General features: G+C 28.5%; 2 protein-coding genes across 3 annotated transcripts; one reads left to right on the top strand and one right to left on the bottom strand.

Moving 5' to 3' along the window:
* Nucleotides 1–3,919: 3,919 nt before the first annotated feature.
* eca (transmembrane p24 trafficking protein eclair) lies at nt 3,920–14,864 on the bottom strand. The gene is made up of 5 exons (XM_075366889.1): nt 14,597–14,864; nt 9,977–10,092; nt 7,504–7,608; nt 6,109–6,255; nt 3,920–4,146 (listed from the first exon to the last, which is right to left on the bottom strand). Exons 1-5 carry the CDS (start codon nt 14,724–14,726, stop codon nt 3,997–3,999), a joined length of 648 nt encoding a protein of 215 aa, XP_075223004.1. The 5' UTR covers nt 14,727–14,864; the 3' UTR covers nt 3,920–3,996.
* A 344-nt stretch (nt 14,865–15,208) lies between these two features.
* LOC142325309 (V-type proton ATPase subunit e 2-like) lies at nt 15,209–20,130 on the top strand. Of its 2 annotated transcripts, none has more exons than XM_075366891.1 (4): nt 15,209–15,389; nt 17,601–17,648; nt 18,069–18,156; nt 19,033–20,130. In XM_075366891.1, exons 1-4 carry the CDS (start codon nt 15,292–15,294, stop codon nt 19,051–19,053), a joined length of 255 nt encoding a protein of 84 aa, XP_075223006.1. In that variant the 5' UTR covers nt 15,209–15,291; the 3' UTR covers nt 19,054–20,130. The 2 variants fall into 2 exon arrangements, with proteins under 2 accessions (XP_075223006.1, XP_075223005.1); XM_075366890.1 differs by lacking the exon at nt 15,209–15,389 and adding an exon at nt 15,564–15,754.
* The last annotated feature ends 2,781 nt before the right edge of the window (nt 20,131–22,911 follow it).

Raw genomic sequence — 22,911 nt, 5'->3', positions numbered from 1 at the left:
CCACCTTGTAGTGGGCAAAGAATATTTTTTTATATTTAAAAAAATTTTTTTTCTTGAGTAATAGATTATATTTATTAACTTACCAACATGTAAAAACAGCCATTTTTGTCACTTCTTCCATAAGCTGTAGTATTCTTGTTTAACATCATACAGAGGACAAAAAGGGCTTTTTGGAAAGAGTAAAGATAGAACTTCATCAAAATTCATTTTGTTACATAAGCAAATGTTGTAATGATGTTTGTTTACTGAAGTACAATTTGTTTATTTCAAATTTTGGGCCCAAAATAAATAATGAAGAGCCAAAAACCACATGTGGGACAGGTGGCAAAAATCTGAAATGTTTACAGTAGTAAGTACTTTAAAACCATATAAAATTTAATTTGTTATTCAAAGGGTTGATGAGTAATGAACCCATCAAAACCACTAAAAATACTGTTCCCTCTAACCGTGAACAATGTATCCAAAAAATTCACAGCATGTATTTATTTCAGATAATGTAGGCCTACTATACAAAATATTTTGATGTCTATAAAGAGAAAACATACTATAGATAGTTTGTTACTTAAAGTATGACTCATACACATCACAAACTGATGTTTAAACTCAAAAGTGAATAGACATGTACATGAATGTTTAAGTAATCCTGAATGTAAACATTGTAGAAGGCTCAGATACTGTTTTGATTTCAATGTGATATGTTGTATTGTTGCTAGTGTTAATAATGTGGTTAGATAATTTACGCTTGTTTATAAAGTAATTTTATTAGCAGTGAACTTCTCTTTTATATATCTTTTATTTTTAATTTTATTAATTAAAGAAATTTTTATTTTAGCTGTAGAGAAACTGGAATAAGACAGTGAGGTGAAATTGGTAGTTTTACAATTTATACTGACTGCGTTGTTATTGTAAGAACCCTTACATTTTATAAAAACGAATTATGGAGTATTCAATTGGCATTCACATTGAAACAGTATGTCCCAAATTGACTTAGAATAGATCTGTATTGCACAATATTTTAGAGTTTACTGAACAGCAGCAAATAACATTGATATCTTTAAGAAGTGAATGTACTGAAACAAAAAATATCTGTACTTTTCATAAAACCGAATATTTAAATAAACATTTTCACATTAATGGGAAAAGTTGCTCTAACCCATTTAGCTGCAACACTAAACCAATTAATATATCTCTTTGAGAAATATCTTTGACACTTTCAATAAGCAATCTAAATATAAAATTAATTCCCGGCAAAGCAGGAAAATTACAGTCAAAGCTACTGTATGATTAGTGAGTACTTGAAGCACAATACTACAACGTTCTTCTGCTTTCAAAAGCAAGTTATAAATACAGTAAAAACAGTTACAAGTTAAACAATTCTATTATTTTTCTGATGGCTCCTCAGCCCAGTTCAAAACAAAAAATATTTCATAAATTTGTACTACCATCAAAAAGATTTTGAAATCGCAGCTGAATGGCATTTTTTTCCTCATACCACGGAAAAAGACCATGTGATGGTATTGGTGGAACTGTAATAAGGACTGTGATTAAAGCAAGCCTTCAAAGAACAGTCAACAATCAAATTGTTACACCTTCTGAAATGTACAACTATTGCACAGACAACATTAAAAATATAACATTTACTTTCTGCTTTAATAAAAATGTTCAAGAGACTGAAGAATACTCAATTCTCGTTATCAGGTAATCACAACAGTCCCAGAAACAAGAACCTTTACAGTTATGTTCCAACAAGTCAGAAGTGTGTTCTGAAAGTCCAGGAGATCTCTGAATCAGAAACATTTACATTAATATCGCTACACAAGGACACTAGTGTTTCCGATTGCTTTATAGGTTTACTAAAGCCAAAATGTAAAAATTATGTCTGCTGTGTATATGAAGGCAAGTGGTGGTTAGGCGAAGTCAAAATACATGAAAATGAAAAGTAATATTGAATACAGTTTTTCCATTCACAGAGTTTAAACATCAGTTTGTGTGTATTGAAGTACAGAGTCCTGTACTTCATTCAAGAAATCATTGAGGTATAATCAAACATGGGTTCAACTCAAAGATATTTTAAAGATTCTCACGCCTTCAGAGCTTTTTTTATCAACCACTAGAAGAGGACACAACATTACACCAAAGATAAATGAAGACTTATCAGTTCTACTAAACAAAAAAAAAGGCAGGAGCACTAAGTTATGTTAGTTAAGTTTGTTACCAAAAAATGCAACATTTATTCTAACTTCCATTAGCGGCAGTAAAATAAGGTACAAGTGAATTGAACAACTTGTTAATATATTTGAATTGTTTATCATTTTTTAATTGACTATTTATTAATTATCAATTTATTCATTCTAATGAGTTTAGTTGTAATTTTTATAATCTTAAAAAAAAATTTTTGGATAAGTTGTTTACGGTTAGAAGGAAGTGTTTTTAGCGGTTTTGTGGGCTTCATTACTCGTCAACCCCTTTGAGTAACAAAATAAATCTTATATGGTTTTAAAATATATAAAACGTACTTACTGCTGTAAACATTTTAGATTTTTGCCACCTGTCTCGCATGTGGTTTTTGGGCCCCAAAAGAAATACATTTTCAAAATCATATGATTTGGTGGCCATTTTTTTTTAATAATGGACACTTGGTAACAGTCCAATTTTTTTTACAAGTACTACTAGTTAAAAGGTAAAAAACAGGCCTGTTCCATTAAGTCCTTTATCTTGGGCCCAAAATTAAAAAAATAAAAAATAGTAAATGTAACTTCAGTAAACATTACATTATTTGGTTATGTAACAAATTGAATTTTGAGTACAGTAAGATGAAGTTCCATCTTTACTCTTTCCAAAAAGCTCTTTCTGACCCTCTGCACGATGTAAAATAAGAATGCTACAGCTCATGGAAAAAGTGATGAAAATGGCTGTTTTTACCTGCTGACAAGTTAAAAAATAGTCTATTACTCAAGGAAACAATTTTTTTTTTTAAATATAAAAAAATATTCTTTGCCCACTACAAGGTGGATAGTTATACATCAAATATCATCAAAATCAAAAATAGTAATGCACTGATAATTTGTTGAATTCCAACAAAGACGATAAAAATATTTACAACAATCTCAAAATTAAGTTTGTAGAATGGGCCACTGTACTGGCCGTCTGAGTCAAGAGTGAAAACATTAATGGTCAGCAGTACTGGCCATTTGACATGAGAGGACTACAGCAGTAAAAACCACAAGTTACTGTAGAAATGGTGTTGGCCAGCACAGCTGGCCAAACGAGCTGAGAACTTACTTAAAAGACCCTTCTGACCACTAAGGGTTAAATAACAATTTAAAATGGAGTTATTAAAATAAAAATTACAAATGGAACTTTCTTCCAATTAATCATTATCATCTGGATTTTGATTTGTAACTCATAATGAGATTGACTCCATATGGAAATAAGCATCAATTAATATTGTAATCCTAAAACCACAGAAGACCAAAAAACTAAAGATCATCAAAAATAAAAATTACAAAACCTTTTACTTACATGTGAGGTTTATAGACATTGATTTTGTTTCAGTAGCTAAATGCAATTCATGATATTTGTTTCATAATTTGTTAACTAATAAATTCAAGTTAAATAATAAAATTACAAAAATACTTATCCCGTAAGGATAATGTCATTTTTTTTAATTGCTAACAATAAAACAAACATAAACACAAAAATTCCCAACAAACATTAACCAGACACTTGTTAACATAACCAAATTACAGATTCAACTCACTCCTTCACTGCGACTGGCTTTTACCATTAAAAAAAAAAAATCGCCAAAAACAATGAAGTTCCATTCACACAAGGAGCTAATGACAACAAATTAGTATTTTGTATCAAATTTTAATGAAAATAAAACAACAGTAACCAAAAAAAAAAAAAAACAAAAACAAAATTTGAAATAATTTATACAGATGAAGACAGTGATGACAATAGTTATCATTTAATTTATACAAATGTGTAAAAAAATTAAACCAATTTCTTGGCTTCAAAAAATGATTTAAGATGTTTCATTTGCCACACACCCATCCCAATTAAAATACATAATTGTGTCAGAGACCACCAAAACACACGCTGATTTGTACTTTCGCTTGTTGATCTAAAACGTTCTTCTCGGTACTGTAAAATAGATAAAAAAAAAACAACTTAAAATTAAAATGAAAATACAATGCAAGAGGCAATCAAATAAATTCTAAACAATATTATTCATTTGGACAATATTAGATAACACCTCCACTTCCTTTTTTCAAACATTAGAAATAATTACATTGCCTAAAATAAATACTGTCACTGAATTTACTGATATCATATACTGAAAGACAGATGTTTATCACTAAAGATATTCACTACTACAGCAGGGTTTTCTATAAAACCAGTCTAAATAGACCAAATAGGAAATATTTCTTGGAAGCATCATTGGAAATGAATAAAAAAAAATAAGTTAAGAGTGCCACACTGATAATCCCACTGTGGAAGGAATTGTATAAAAATTATTCTCTAAAGGGCCGGCCTTTAGAAGAGCAATTTCTATATCAGATGAAAGTGAGTCGTAAATAATTTTTAGTAATATTATTAATAAAAATTACCATTAGTTTGGATAGGATGATTATTACAGAATTATTTTAAATTTCTGTTAGTATCAAACATATAATATTATTAGAAATATTTAAAACTGAAAAACATATTACTTGATATTGCTCTAATGAATTAATATTGGTCTAAGCTGTACAATCAAATGTTTGAGCAAGACAACATAAAAAACAAAATAATGGACTATCAGGGAAAAAGGAGTAGTAAGAGCAATGACTACTAGTAGTGTAGTAAATTTAATTTAATAAGGAATTGTAATACAACATTAATTCTGCCTTAAAATCCACATTATACATTTTAAAAAATTTCACATGGTTGCTGATAAAGCGAAAATGCAAATATTCAGGGGCAGGTCTCATATATAACCCAACTCAATAAAATCAAACCATTAACACTACATGAACAGGTGACATAACCAGCTCAATAAATTAGAATAAAAACAATTTAAATTCTAAAGGTTATCTAGATTAAACCAATAAGTTAACTTTTAAATAAAATTAACTTGCTTATTAAATAAAACAATAAATGACTTGACTTTATGTTTTAACAACCCTCAAAAAGCTATACATTTTTTCACTGTAGTAATCTTAACACAGCCAATATGGCTTTAGGAAAATAATGTATTAAATGACGACCAATTCAGTTTCAGAGAGAGCAAAATACAAGGTTAAGGAGAGAAACTTGTGGTAAAATCTTGTACGGGGTAAACTAAGTTACACATTAGATAGGTTTATTCAATATGGTAACAAACATATAGAGGTGGTTAAGACTACAAGGTAAGACCAAGATAAAAATAAAGTAGATAACTCAGAATGTAAGATATCATAAATAAATTAAGGAAGATAGCACAGAGTTGAGATAAATGGAGAACTGCATCAAACTAGTCAGTTAAACAATGAATGACTCAAAAAATAAAAACAAAAAAATGAAAATAGTTTCAGCTCTTTTAAATGTACAATACTGATATTTAAAAATTATCAATGATTTGATAATATTTTAATTAAAATTACTTAAAAATTGAATTAAAAATTAAAATTTATTAAAATTGAATTTAAAATTCAATTTATTAATAAATATCCATTTTAAATCTACATTAATATCTCACTATATTGAGGGTGACCTTGCTCTACAGCCTCACCCCTTGGCCTTTTCAGTTGAAAATTTAATGGCATCAATGTCCCATATATATAGAAGTAATCAAGTTCTCAAAGAAGTAATCAAATCTCCAGTACTTCTGGAGATTTAAGATGATTTAGAGGCCAACACCAAACATATACATACATACATACATACAAACAAACAAAAACCATCTGGTTTTTTGGGTTCATTAAGTGTCAAAACGTCAAGATCCAGTGAAAACCACATATGCCCAAATTGGACCAATTACAATAGATCCTTTCTAGATCTATAGCGCTATCTATATGGGAAAGTAATATCGTGATATATTAAAACAAAACAAATTTTTTTTTGCTAATTAATACTCCAACTTACTCTCTGATAATTTTGTTCTTTTGTAATTTGCTCAACTTGATCCAAAACTTGACGTACACGTAACTGTAATTCAGTCAATTTTTCTTTCTGAGCAACATTTGCGTAGTCAATAGCATGCTCACCAACTTGGATATCTAAGTGTACACGCTGAAAAAGAGAAACCATAATATCATACATTAATAAAAAACAACCATGTAAAAAGTTATTTGCAATTTATGTAAAAAGTTTTCATAGATTATTACTAACAGTTAAGTTTCTCAACTCATTCCTTCTTTAAGCAATACATAGGGTGTGTAGTGCTAATATAATTTCATCAATTTTTTTATGCATGTTGTTCTATTTATTAAATAAATATGTTACAATTTCAATAACGTTTTTTTTCAGTAGATGTTTTCAAAATTCAGAAGTGTACCAAAAAAAACTACATTTCTAGTCATCAAAACAAGATTCTTAATTTCTAAAAGTCATACTGGTAATAGGAACCTGCCTAAAAGTAAAATGAATTTATAGGGTTGATCTTTTAAGCAAGTGTCAGCAATTACAAAAACACTGATTATGACCCCTACTCTAAAAAGAGCACAACCAGGAGTAAGGCATATCCTTGCTTGTTACAGGGAACTTACACCATGAAATCTCTCATAAAAGAGAAGTTCAAGCAAACAATGTCAGACCGGAAAATCATGTGCACTGTGTTTTCAGACAGACAGGGGCCATTTCTTACTGATTTTTTGTCTTGGAATGAAACAATAAATGTCAAGATATATTGTGAGATCTTGACTAAACTGTCATAGAATCCAAAACAGAAGGCAAAACATTGCTCCTTCATGGTAATGTTCAGCAACATGTGGGTCATCGCACCCAAGATCTCATCGTGTCATTTGGCTGGGAACAAATTGATCACACATATATATTCCTGACCTGGTGCCCAGTGACTATCTTGTTCCTATATTTAAAGCACCACCTCGGCAATAAGCACCATGACAATGTCAAAATAGCTATTCAGCAATGGTTATCTTTTCAGGTAGCCGATTTCTGTAAAGCTGGAATGCAGAAGCTGATAACATGATATAAAGTACCGTAATGTAGGCAGAAATTATGAAAAGTTATAACCTAAGATTCAGGCTTTCCGGTGAATACGATTTTTTTCAATAAAAACTCACTTGTTATTTTGTATATCAAAACAGTACTTACTTAAAAAATATGCCTCATAAATCATGCAGTGAATACTTAATATAATCATTTTTAATGATGTGTATCAAGAAAAAATTATAAACTACATCACAGAAGACTTAATCAGAAACTTTAGGTTACATTAACACAGTTCACATTTTCAGTTAAGTTATAAAAATTTTTTTAAACTTATAAAATATGCAATTAGAAAAATAATTAGCATACCAACTGCGTTCCACCAATCCACTTTGTACTATTGGAGTACAAACAAAGAACATGTTCCCCTGGTATGTGTGACGTGAACGATATTCTTCCCTCAAAACTGTAAACCTAAAATTATTATAGAGAAAAAAGTGTTATAGCAACAAATCAATTAGCATAAAGATACTTACAAACTAAATGATACACAAAATAAAAGTCACTTTTTAAAACTAGAAAATCAAAATTCAAAATTTATCAAATTACAAAAAAACTCTACTTAATCCTTCTCAATAGATCTATGTATAAATGAATCAGTTAACTGGCCAACTCTCATACAGGGGCAAGGCGTGCCACATTGTTATTGTTTGAAATGTCTGATTCTACAAATATGGTTTACAAGATTAAATGTATGCTTTTCTTAAAAGCAACAAAACCTTTTAAAGCATAATAGACAACTTTACAGCTAGAAATAAATTTTTGTTTCAACTAGACATTAGATAAAAACTTAATAATTATTAAAAACATACCATCTACAAAAAAATTGTTTTACAGAACAAAATTGCACACAAAAAGCAACTTCATTTACTTAATATTCCTAAATATATATGATCTGATAATAACATAATAATACACAAACATTATTTATTTTGTAAATTACATGCTTTTATATCTTTCTCGAAACTTTTATGTTTAATTAGGTTTTAAGCCTAATTAGAGAATAAATATATAAATATTTATTCATTTTCATTCTAGTAAAGAAACTAAAATTAATTGTGTTGAGATATGGATGTGAAAAAAATTGAAAGTTTATCATTTAAAGCAACCCAAATACAAACATTTTATCACAATTTTAATAAAATCATCAAACAATTATAATAATAGAAGAGTTAGTATTTTGTTCATTGTGAAGATAAGCAAATGGTTTCCAAAATACAATGACAAAAACTTTCTTACAAATCACTATCATTTAGAAATATTTTTTGTTACAATGTGAAATTATCTATATGAATATTATCAATGTGAATATTATTTTATATTGAATTATATATTATTGCTACAAAAATAATAAAAAAAAAAGTTAAAGGTAATAATTCAAGAAATCAAAAAAGATCTAGAAAGAAACAATATAAAAAGAGGCGTTTCATAGGAAATTGCAAAAAATAGAAGGATTTCAAGGTAAGAAAGATAAGAGAACTGGAACAGAGTGGTTTGAGGAAAGGAAATAAATACATAGCAAAAAGATGAAAGAGCACTGGAAGATAAGGAAACAACAAAGGAAAAGGAAATTAGATTGTTACATGGTAAATGAACCTTAGGCGACCATAAGGGAAAGAAGAAGATAATAATTATTATAACTTCAATTTATTGACCAATTTTAAGTAAGAGAAATTTTGTTAAAACTTTATAAAATTGTTTGAATACCTAGTTTTTTTTTTAAATTAATTTATAGGATGAATTCCTAAACAAAAGTCAGCTTCATAATTCCTTCATATTTTATGCTACTAGGTTGGTTGCTCTTTACTTTGACTCTTATTTTATCTTCAATTGAGTCAAATAGATTTGGACATAAATTATTAATAAAAATTTGGTTACAAAAAAAATATATAAATAACATAATCTTGCATAGTCATGGTACGACAATAATATGACTATTAATTGTTTAATAATTTATTAACAAAATTAATAATGGAAAAAATGTTATATTTGCTAGCAACTCTTAATTTGAAACATATCTACTTAATTTTATTTAATATATAATTGACACAGTATTGCAAGTTAATTTCTAGTTATCATTTATACGTTTCGTTATAAAAAACTTGAGGTTAACAGTCAAGCAAGTCTAACCAGTGGTTGTTTGCAACAACTATGTACATGTGGCTAGACTATGTATAAATTTGAGGTTTTTTTTTGTTCACTGTTCATATTCACTGTTCTGAAATACTCACATGAATTTACACACAAAATAAAATATTATACATACAAACAATATATACAAACTTTACATAAACAATTATATATCATAAACAAAGTATACATATCATAAACATACAATATCATAATCATATAAAGTCTACATATCATAAACTTTCAATATCATAATTATATAAAGTATACATATAATATTCAATTAACAACATAAATAATAGTTACAGTAGTTTGTAACCAAGGTGAGGCTATATTATAACTTATAATAGCTTATAATATGACTTATATAGCTCATATTATGGCTTATAATAACTTATAATAGGTGAGTTATATTATAACTTTAATATTAGCATTAACACAGATTAATACTGCTAATATGTTACCTTTTTTGGTAAACTTGAGAAACAAGTCCAAAACTATTGCTTAACATCCTTTTTTTTAAATAAACTTTTAATTCTAATAACTTGCAGATTTTTAATTGAGAATACAATGAAGAACAAATATTTTTTTAAATACCTTATTTAAAAATTTACAATAGAAATTTTTAAAAGAATAATTGTCATTTACTTACTCTTGATAATATAACTTTACTATCAGGATCTTTAACTTCAACATGCATACCAATACCCGGACTAGATGGCATAAAGCCTCCACTTCTAGGATCATGAACTTCAACCTTATAATTCACTAAAAATAATAAAAAATAACAATTTTTTAATTATTAACAGTTATACATTAAAAAATTTGTCATATTATTAATTAAAACAAATAAATAATATTTTACTTACAAAACAATTTTACTAATATTTTTATTCAATTTACAATTTTACTAATGTTTTTATTCTCTTTGTATATTCATATTCAACGCACTACATAAAAGGTAAACTATAATGTGAGGCAGGATATTCAGAAAGAATAAAATATATCATGTGTTTCAAAATTAATATCAGGGTTTTAAAGCTATGTAATAATTTTAATGTTTCAAACACATTGATTAATTATACATGAAATGAGCCACTCAACCAGTTTTAGCTATATGCAAGCTCATAAACTGTTTCCTGTACCTTCTGCTTGAAAGCACTGGTAGCAAAAATGGCGGTCCCCAACAGAAAGCATTCTGTGTTTTGCAGTTTGCAAAGTGTGAATCTGTAATTACCGTTCAACATGCATGTTTGAAGATCAGTTGATATCATCCGAGTGACATTTGTAGAGGTATGAACAATTTGAAACCACTGGCTGTTTTTGTAAAAAGAAGAGTACTGGATAACTGAGTGTGTCAGAAGACATTGGTGAATGTGAAAGTCTTTTGTGCATAGTCCTAGAAAATCCATTAAGAAGGCTAGTTGTGATAGTGATATCTGTGTAGAAGGTTTTAAGGAAATGCTTACAACTGTGTCCGTATCATTTACAGCTGTTAAAAGCTCTAAAGCCTAGAGATTATGGTTTGTGAGCTAGCTTCACAAACAAAATGATCCACCATAACAATGAAGACTTTCTTTAATCAGTGACAAAGTAAATGCTCATAATGTGCACATCTGGGAATCAGAAAATCCTCACGAAATATTGCAGCGAGAACAAGGCTCCCCAAAACTAAATGTTTTTTGTGCCATATCCCAACACCAAGTTAACAGGTGTTCTATATCACAGAAGCAAGTGTGTCTGGAATGAACTACCTTGATATGCTACAATTACGTAGCATAAAATGCAATACAAACCACATAATTTCATTTGGCAACAAGGAGGTGCACCTCCTCACTGGTGTAATGCTGTTCATGATTAGTTGAATGAAATTCTCCTGATTACTGGATTGGTCGCCAGGGAACAGATGACAGGGCTTGTTTGTCATGGCCTCCATGTTCGCCCAATCTGACCCCCTGCGATCTTTTCTTTGGGGGTTTATAAAGGATCAAGTGTATATGGCACTGTTACCAGCTGACCTACCCAACTTGAGATACAGGACTGAAACAGCTGTCATATCTATTACTACAGACTTGCTAATCAAAGTATGGGATGAACTCTCCTATCAGTTGGATGTGCACCATTGACAAATGGTGCTAACATTGAACACTTAGAACAGATTTTCCTAAACTATTTGAATTTCACTTTTATTTCATGTATAATTTATCCATGTAAGTAAAATTTAATAAATGTTACATAACTTTAAAACTCTGACATTCATTTTGAATGTATTTAAAAAATATTCATGGTATTTAAAAATTATATTATATTGAATTAAGTGTGATCTATATATAAACATATATTTAAGCAAATCCAGCCTTTCATGTAATAGCTAAAGCTACATGTTTTGGCTCAAATTCAAGCTCTCACCAATTCAGGTGGAAAAACTGATCTCCTCTTCTACAGGCCTGATTTAACAATTACAAACTTTAAAATTTATCTAAATTGCCTAAACTAGGGGTTCCCAAAGAAGTATAATTCACTAAATCAGGATAATTACATTACTGTTAATAATGTAATTATGCTCATTTTGTGATTATTTTGTCTAATAATTGTATCATAAGAACTAATGTATTATATTTAATCTCAAGAATCATGTTGTGGTTCTACAACTGACAAACTAATTGTCAAACTCACTTTATTTCAAAATAACAAATATCAAAATAGATATTGAAGATATTATCCAAAAAAATGGAAAACAATCTTTAAGCATTTAATCATGCTTCACCAACATATAAACATGCAGAATTATATTTTTTAATGGATGAATGAATGTACTTTGAATATACTGTTATTCATAATATTCTGTTTTTATTTAATTTTGGTACTTCTGTGTTAACCGAGGATGGGGAGACTTGATTTTTGTTCTGTTTTCTATTGCTATTTTGTGTGTTAATTATTGTATTTAGTTTAAATATCACTTCTGTTATTAATAAGTTGTGTTACACACCTTAACCTTATCTGCTCTATTGTTATTAGCTATCCTTTTACTGATCAGGGTAACAACTTTTTTATCTGTTTGTGATGTAAGTTATAGTGTAAGTTAGTGTTGTAGATTGTTTGAATTATATAAGTTGTGTTTTTCAGTGAAATAATAATGGCAGGCAATAATGTTAGTATATGGAGCCTTCCTTTGATGGAACAAGAAGCCTGTATATTCCTGCAGGAGTAAAGAGTTCTTCCAAACATGTCATAATGGGCACAATATGAGCTTTATTTCAGTGAACATATACAGAGGTGCTGTAATTTGTGGAATTGTAGCTCAAAAATTCACATCTTCCATTACATATATGAGGTTTATTTACTTCTGGGCTGAGGAGCTGACATTAGTTAGGTGGTGTGAGAATCATTTATATATGGACACTAATACTACTGTCAATTGGAACAACTATATGTGGGAGGTGTGCATTGATGCATTAACTACGTAAGCAGCTGTTAAAATCAGTGGCCTGGATGCAGCAGTCAAACTGACAAGCCTGTTCTCAAAAAGAATAAATAATGCAAGTTGCATCTTGTCATAGTAGTGGATTTTCAGATGTGTCAATCATAAGATTAGCAAGAGTTTCTTAGTTATGGTTCCAGGTCAGTTGCAGGCTATTCTGTTTAATGTAATTACAGCCGCAGGCTATTCTGTTTAATGTAATTACAGCCGCAGGCTATTCTGTTTAATGTAATTACAGCCGCAGGCTATTCTGTTTAATGTAATTACAGCCGCAGGCTATTCTGTTTAATGTAATTACAGCCACATAGCTAAGGGAATAGACCACTTACTCGTATTCTTGGAAAGGATATTCTACTACACTCTCAAGCCAAGCAGAGTTTGAACATTTCAAAGTAAACCATTGACATCATTTTGTTGACCTTGACAGTGATACACATACTGGCTACTGAGAGAATGTGGAGAAGCGCTTAGTGGAGAATTAAGCATCACTGGAGAACAGGCCACAGCATTTTGAATCAAACTTGGCCATGATCATGTGATAACATATGTTGGCTGCAGACGACCCTTTCAAACGAATTTCGCACAACATTAACATTTTCTGGCCACCAGATTAATAAAGTGTAATAAAATAATAAATTAATACATAGGAGATCTTTTTTAAATTGAGTTCCCAACCCTCCCCCCCCCCTTTCATTAACACAAAAACACCTCAATTTTTAAGCATTAATTTATTTTTACTAAAACCAGACTAATACTTCCTAAAATAAAATAATAATAAAATGCTTTCTAAAGTTTATAGTTATAAAACCTCATTTGTTTACTATCCTGCAACTTGTTTACAAGTTCATGTAAAATTAATTTATTACTAAAATCATATATTATGTTTTTGTGCAGTATTTTGGTGAAACAATCCCTCAAATGTTAAAAACATAGCTAAGATGTTTATATATAAGAATTTAAGAAGTAAATTTAAGAAGGTGGGATTTTTATACATCACTTGATAGGAAGTAGAATCACTTGAAGTTAAGATCTTCAGACTTATTTTAATTTTTGAGCTTCCACACTAAACATTCATTAATTATAAGGTTGCTCCTAATATCTAGCATAAACCCAGTACATACCAGTAACAGAAATCCATAGAATATATTCTTCTTCCATTCGTATTCATAAAATCCATATTCTTCTTCCCCAGAGAAGGAAAGTAAATGGGAAATGGATAATAATACAGAAAGACATTTAAACTACAGAAAGGCTGCAAAGAGACAATCAGTACAACTCAAGGAATGTTTTAATACCTCTCCAAGTAGTGAATACTCAGTTTCTATGGGGAGAGAGAAATATATTTACTCGAGATAACTATAACACATTACTGAACAGTTTTAAGGTGTCCAGTTCCAATATATTCTGCAACAAATTGTTCTATCTCCTATAACTCAAGGTTACCCTAAATCACAATCATGAGTTAATATATGAAAAAAACCCTTTCCCAATTTCAAAATCGAGCAGTGTAGAAGTATCCATATGAAGTAGTGATAACTCCTTTGGAAAGCATTTAAAATTACTTATTCACAAAACTCGCACAGAATGGGTAATTTGTTATGAAAAAAAATTTACAAGATAGGTTCTTCAAGAACGGTTAGTAACAAAACAAAATAAAATTACGTACACATCTGATATATGCCTAACCTAACTCAAAAAATTAACAAACTGAGAGTTAACATTATTAAATATTTTTTAATGCTACACTGAATTGAAAACATAATACTAATAACAATAACTCATAAAGCTGACCTAATACTGTAGTCTCTCCTGGTATTTCCTCTATAAAACACTTTCTTTCAGTTTCACCTATGTGAAAGTACAATCCAGAACATGGTGAAAGAATAACAAACAGGGCTAATGAACAATAAAAAACACTCATTCTCGCAAGCTTATGGTTATTTTAATTTACGTAAAGAATAAATAGAAATGTGTAAATATAATTGTAGCACACATCAACACTTGAACAGCAACCACTGTCACGTCGTCATGGCCTCAATCGGCAACTATGTTCAAATCAGCACTACTTCAGTGCCTTTTGAATTTATTGTCACTATACGTAGTTATTAGTTTAGTTCTTTTTATATTACTGAAATTTTGACAGTGATAAAACATCTATAGCTGAAAATTCTTATACTGTTAACGCTGAGAATATTTTTTTTCAAAATCCATCTGAGGAGATGGATTTTGAAAATTTCAGTTCAAAAGTAGAATGTTTTATTGGATGTTAGACAGAATGTTTTATGAATATAAAAACTGGGTTTTAAGATATATGAAAAGTATTTACCCTTCTATACTAAAGTATAGAAGTAGAACGCAAAGATTTAGTTAGAAATTGACAATGAACAAAAATAGAACTTATTTTCGCGCATGTCAGAAGCGACAGTTACTTCGACCATTTTGCTTCTGTATTATATCACAGCTCGTAGTTGTTATTATTTGAAATAATGGGAGCTTCAGCATTAGCTGTAATATTTTTTACTGGTATTTGGGGAGGTGTTGGAGTAGTACTTCCATTTTTCGTTCCAAAAGGCCCGAATCGCGGGTAAGTTTAAGTTTTCATACACTAAAATAAATTGGTCCAGATTCAACCATTTTGATCTTAATAATCTGCAATTTAATTAATTGTCATATTTAGTAAATAAAGTTAAATGATTTTTATTATTTTTTTTCTTACGCAATGATTTCAGTAGAAAAGTCATGTGATTTACTTTGTTATTCCGGTCAGCTGATTAGGGTGTGTACGTAGGCCAGTCGTGAATGAGCTTATCACAGTAGTAAACATACCTTTTTAATTTTTTAGCCCCCAAAAATGGCAGCCGACTACACTATTATGATAGGATTTACAGTGTTTTGGGGTATTATAGGAATTGTTTTACCAATATTTGCTCCTAAAGGTCCGAATCGAGGGTAAGTTTGAATCGGTTATTGAATCCTTCCATTTTAACACCGTGAAAATATTTTGTTATTAGTAGTAAAGAAATTTTAGTTTTATTTTTTTCAAATTATAAATAGAAATATTTATATCTACCAGCAACTAAGTTTTGTACTTATATCAACAATTAGCCGTATCTACCTTTTTTCAAGCAAATAATCGAATGAATACGAAAATGTTATTTTATAACCTCTTCAGACCCAAATTATAGATAATAATAGTAATTAATATTTGTTTTTTTTTCTCTACGATTTCACTCTCGGTTGGTTGATATAATCTTACATCGGCCTTTGTTTTCTATGTTAGTAACACTATTTTTCTTCTTTTTTATGTCTTATTGTCATTTTGAAAGGTTTTTGTTCCATTGTATATTGTTGTCCACTTTTCCATCATTTATTGTATTTCAGTTTTGCACTGATTATCCTGTGACCAGTTTCTTGTATCTATATGTTTATGAACTTAAGATGCTGAAAGAAGAAAGTCAAATTTTGAGAAAACTACATTTTATTTATTAGTTCTTGTAGAAAGTTTGAGAATACCCTTTTAATATCAGTATTTAAATGGCTGTTGTGAAAGGGATCCATTAAATAAATTATTAAAAAGTAAAGTTATTATTAGTAAAGTAAGTATTATTATTAAAGTATTAAAAGGTGAACACAACGGGCATCTTAGAATGTTTATGCTATATATAGTGTGCTAACGCTATCTTTTTGTTAACTAATCTGACTGTATCACCACAGGAAACAGATATATGCTTATATTAACAGCAGTCGTATTTTCGGATTGGTTCCCTCAAATCAAATTCCACTTCCCTCCAAGCTGGACATGCCCCAAAACATATTGTAGTGCGATACCAACAGTATCATACATTAACATCTTGTTGGAAAATAAATCTTCAGAAGGGAGAAATATCTGATAAGCTTAAGATAATGTGTTGAAACTGCTTTTGGATAATATATATAATTTATTAAGACTACTATCCTAAACTTTAATTTTAGTTTTATTCAAACTTTACTTAATACCAAAGCTATTATAATTTTAAATTGCACATTTTCTTGTGGAGTAATAAACTGATAACTTTTATAATTTATTTATCTATTAATTGAATCACTTGAAAAATAATGATGCAGAAGCACCAAATTTAAGAAAGTTACATTACAGATTAACATTTTACTTCTTTATGTTTATTTTAATTTTTCCATTTTCAATAGCATGTGTGTTTTTATTTATAGTGATTATATTTTATTTCAAAACGCATCAGTTTAAAAATAGGTTTTTTTAAGTTATAAATTTTTTGTTAGCTTATTGTGTAAATTGTAACTGCAAACAACAATAATGCAAAATCTTATAAATAACAGAAATAAATTGTTTTAGAATTAGTTGTAAAAAATAATAAAGTTGTATGCAAGTAATAATAAAAAGTTGCAAGAAAATAAATCGGTTGAAATATAATATTAATAGGTTATTTATCACAGATGTACTTTTATTTATTAATGTTATAACCAAATATAGTTGATACAGAATGGGATCCACTCTACAAAGAGATAGATCATTTATGTTTAGCATACCAATTTTCATTTCATTCTGTTTCTGATAAGTGAAACCAGTATTAGAAGGCATTAATTTTTAACTAATTTTATTTTACATTAAGTTGACTTCTGAGATAGTTAGTAATGAATAGGTGCAATTATTAAATAGGTTTTTTTTATAAATAATCCTCCAAAAAATTCAGCGAGCCTATTAAGTTTTCTTTGGGAATATAATAATTGATTTTGATGTAATTAAATTTGAAATATATGCTTATTTTTATTTATTTTTCAGAATCCTTCAGTTGGTGCTAATGTTAACAGCAGCGACATGTTGGTTATTGTAAGTCAATATTTATTAAAAATATTTTGTTAGTTTTAATTTAATTATTTTTTATTTCAGTATTGTAGTTATGATGTATAATTCTAATGTGTAATGTCGTTATAAAAGAAGAGTGAAGTATTTGAATCTCACTGATAATTTTTTCAACATATGCAAAATTAATACTGACTGATTAGATTATTTAAAAATCAAAATTAATGTAAATTGCATGTAAATGGTTTAGTAATAAAAATAATAAAGCATTCATGTTATTGTTGTAAGTTTTATTATGAAACATTTTGGTGATGTCTGTTTACAACTTAAATATTTTTATTAAATTGAGAAATTCTAATTTTTTAATTATTTAGACCCGCAGATAAAACTAAACATTATTTTCTTTAAATATGTTTGCATTTGATTTCTCTTTGAAATTTGTTTCAGTTGGTTATGCTGTTACATGGCACAAATGAATCCATTAATAGGGCCAAAATTGGATAATAAAACAATACTTTTAATTGCGAAAGAATGGGTAAGTATATGAAATGGAGACCTAACTTTGTCACTTAGAATTTTATTTAGTTGTTAGATCACTCTTAAAGATAACTTTATGCATCCTACAATGGCTTGAGTGTTTTTGTTTCATGTTTTTACGATGATGAGAGTTCTTTGATGACTGATCAGCATATATGCTTATTTTTCTCATATGCTTAATAGCCCTAAATTGTGATCCTTCAGAATAGACTGAATTAACTGCTAAATGAGACACTCAATTAATCAAAATAAGAAGTTGCATAGTTAATTTTTTTTTAGGTGAATTAAGCAGTTGCACATTTGTTCAGTAAGTAACCTATTATAATTGGAAAATAAAACTTTTTTTTAACTGCAAACATGAAATTTTTCTCAGTTTTTAAATATAAAATAAATCGCACAATATATCAGTTTCCTCATGAGACACCCAGTATTTAAAACTACATAAATAATTATGAAATAAATAGATTTAAAAAGTAGAAGTAACTTATTATCATTTGAAGTTTTTTCTACTTAATAAATAGCTACTAAATAGTAAATTACTTCAGCAGCAAAATATAATAATTTGTTTGCTTAAATTTGATAGTGGAAGATATTAAACAGTAGGATTTTATTAATAAAAAGTAAGTTAAGATACAACTTTTAATTTAAATAGGTAGTAATTTTTTTACAATACTTTAAATTAATGTTGGTATGCATTTGAAATATTTTTTCACAGCTTTCCATATAGGCACATTATGTCATAAATCTTATTACCTTGCCAGTTAGTAATAAAATTATGAAGTTACCTTCACAGCATTATTTTATTTTCTATCTAATATTATGTTTTATTGTCTTGTAATTTTTAAGATGTTGATAAATGTTTTTTTGGTTACAGGATTTGAATCCACGGGAATAAAATGTATTTTCAATATACATTCCTTACATAACCTTAAATAAAGAAACAAACCAATGCTGTATTAAACAGAAGTTATAACATTAATTAATACTAACATTTACTTATTTATTTCAATTAAGTTCATATTAATTTTGATTCACTCATTTGTTAATTATATAATTTAATGAATTATTTGATTGGTAATGGTGTACATAGAAGATAGTTTTTGTATTATAGACTCGGTTACAAAAAATAAACATAATTATTTCTTAATATTATAATAATAGAATGATATTAATAATTAATTTTGTATAATTTTTTTCTGTCACTTATATGCTACTTAATTATTGATAATTAATGAACTGTACACTTGGTAGTTCTGGTAAATGTGGGGAAGAAAGTAATTGAAACCAATGATTACTTTGAACATGAAAAGCAACAGAAAAAAATTATTATAATATAAAGATAGCAATTTTTACATAGCACTTTGGTTTTTTTATTTAACTAGATAAACCAGCTCTAAACCTAACATTTGTAATAAATCACTCAACTTTAAGTATATTTTATCATATAGCATAATTAAAAATCTCAACTACTAAATAATTGTATTTAAATTGCTCAACAGCAAATAATCATATATAAATGAACAGAATAGTGATTAATTTTATAATCTCTTTTCTGTCATCTGCAATTTATACTGGTGATCAGTTTAAACTCATTTAATAAAGGAAGAGATGTTTAATGTTACTCATAAATTATCATACTATATTAAACTTATTTTATTCATGTCAGTTTAATAAATATTAATCATTGTTAATATTGAATATATTCAATATACTTCTTAAAATTGAATAATTTATTATAAATTTTAGGTTCAGGTCTTGTGTATTGATGACATTTGTTATACAGTAATGTAATTATTGTCATCAATACACAAGGTCTTGTGTCATTCATCTTTGTATTCAGTTAAAGATCTAACATATTTTAATTTTTACTGCCAATGTAGCAAGCTTTTCAGAAAATTATATTATTATAAGTGATAAGTATATCACAAACCTTGTAAGATATATTTATGTAAATAATAAATTGTAAATATAATTTGGTCTGTATTTGCTATTTTTATTTATATGTATATCTGCCTGATAGTAAAATGAAATTTCAAACTGATGAAGTTTTTAATTTACATACAAGAAGTATTGAATCAATATTTTATTTTTATTGGCCAAAAAATTAAAACAATGAAAATTAGTACATTTTTACCCAGATAAAGAACATCAGTGTGAAATTTTCAGTAACAGTTACAGTTATTCTTCATTCTTAATTATGGTTTCATCAACGAGCAATGTTTTGCATGTCAATGAAACTAATTTGTGATGTCATATTTTAATTCAAAATATTGTTACATGGTTTCAAATTTCTGTTGGCAGGCTTAACAGACTGTAAAATAAATTGGAATTAACTAAAATCACATCACAGGATAGTTTGTAATACTTGACCTGTTGAAGAAATTTCTGACCTGTTGAAGAAATTTCTTGTACTGAACTGAGAAGCATTGATCACCATTATTCAGTAAATCAAAACACTGGGTCAGCAATGGAGACACTTAGGTACTCTGACACAAAATCAGAAGAAAAATGTATTTTGGAATCAAGAAGTTATTATTCATGATTAATTTTTTTGAGTGACAAATGACTTTCAGTAGAGATTGATCACTTAAAAATCTTTATTTTTATAGGATCATGCCAGTGGAAGTTTGTACAATCATATCATGATTGTACAACCAGGTCAATCATTCCAGAGATGTGTGGTTAATTGAAATCTAACCACCAAACAACACTGGTACCCACAATCTAGTATTCAGATCCGTATAAAAGTAACTGCCTTTACCAGGATTTGAACCTTAAAACTCTCGACTTCAAAATCAGCTGATTTGCAATGACAAGTTCACCAGTAGACCAACCTGGTGGGTTAGCTGTTGTTTGTAGTAGTGAGATTCTTCTGCAGCTTGTGCAGTAATGTATCAGGTGCTGGCCTCCATGCCACGAGTGGTAGCATCTCGACCTTTTATCAGGAAGTCCCAGGTTTGAATCCCGGTCAGGCATGGCATTTTCACACACACTACAATTCATTCATCTCATCCTTTGAAGCAATACCTAACGGTGGTCCTGGAGGTATTAAAAAAGTAATGTACCAGGTGACTCTGATAGTCCTCATTAATATTTATAATACTTTAATCTCTCATGTTTTTGTCAACAGTAAAATAACTTTAAATATAGCTGCCATGTAATAAATTCATAAATAACTCAATTCAGTTGATGCAAATGAAAAATGAATCATTCTTTCATTATTTACTTTCATTAGGGTATTGGCAAAATACATTTTAGGTGGTTAATAATCATGCTTTATTAATAAATCTTGAACTTCTTTAGTTTCTGTTTATTAATCTGCTTGTAAACATCTTAGTTAATCAGTTATTAGCTTTGTGTATTACAAGATTCTAAAACTGAGTAGTACATATTATTTTTATTTAAGTTCTGTATGCTATTTTTAGACTTTGTAAATGTAATTTTTTTATGTTTTATTTAACTGGTATTTTTGTTAATTTGAATCTGTTTAAGGGGTAATCTATTTTTACATTAAACTTTAAAAATGACTGAAAGAGCTTCAACTTCCACTATAAAACATAAAATTAGGAACCATTTAAAAAATTGAGGGCTATTATTTTTAATGTTTAATTCTCTACCGAAAGAAAATTCCAATGTACCCATAAAAGGTATTGAGGAAATGATATCCAAACTGAATGGTGTGTTGATATTTAGTGTCCACACCATAAGAAATGAGATCAAAGAAACTAATAAATTACAGACAGCAAACATGAAAAGGAAAAGAAGCAAGCTGATCTTTTAAAAAATACTGTTAGATTGAAGGTACACAGTTTTTTTCAGAAATAATGAAGCAACTAAAAAAACATTATTGTTTGCGAATGAGGACACTGATTTACCCACATTTAAAAGAACTTAATTTTATAAAATTTTAAAATGAATCAGTTTCGGTATTTAAAGAAACAAAAGTATTATTATGAAAGCGAAGATATCTTATTGTGGAGAATGAAGAACTTACGAAAAATTAAGGATTTTTGGAAAAATGGGGAATAAACCTTAGATGAAATCTGGGTAATTTAGGGAAGGTAATTTCAAAAATTTGCCTCAATAAAAATATAAGGTTTGCTGCTAGGTAAGCATTTCTGGAAGGGTTCAGTTGCTTAAAATGTAATTCTAAAGGTTCAAGGTTTAAAATTATGCCTAGTAATGCAGTGGAGATGATTTAATGTTAATCAAAAATGAGGGGTGATTACCAACAACAGATAAATGGATGTGTTTACATGAATTGGATCAAAAAACTGTGGCTTTTACCATGTAATGATATAATAGTTAGTCATTGACAATGCATCTGACCATAGAATAAAAAGTGAATGTGTGGTTTAAGGTCGATATAATTTCATGGTTACAGAGCAAAAATATTACTTTCAATGAATGAAATATAAAAATTGAATTAATCAAACAACATAAATCCCATTTTAAAAAATTTTGTCATACATGAAATCACCTGAAAAGGTTACATCATTTTATAATTACCTTTCCCTATTACTGCACATTAAATCCATCAATGGTCTGGAGCCAGATTAAAGGGTGTAATAACAAAACATGTAAAACTAAATGTGTGTAAAAATTGCCATGATCAGCCGACAATTGTAAGTATGAAAAGCACATTGAAAAAGAAGATAATTATTTTTGGGGAAAAGATATGATTATAGAGGCAGCAGTTGTGAAAATATGCTCATAAATTTGAATACCAATTCGTCTTTAGAATCTTTTTATG

Source organism: Lycorma delicatula, chromosome 5, assembly GCF_047948215.1.
Source record: "Lycorma delicatula isolate Av1 chromosome 5, ASM4794821v1, whole genome shotgun sequence".
NCBI classification, from domain to species: Eukaryota; Metazoa; Arthropoda; class Insecta; order Hemiptera; family Fulgoridae; genus Lycorma; species Lycorma delicatula.
Note: the sequence above shows the minus strand (reverse complement) of the source record. Positions and strands in the feature narration are given on the sequence as shown.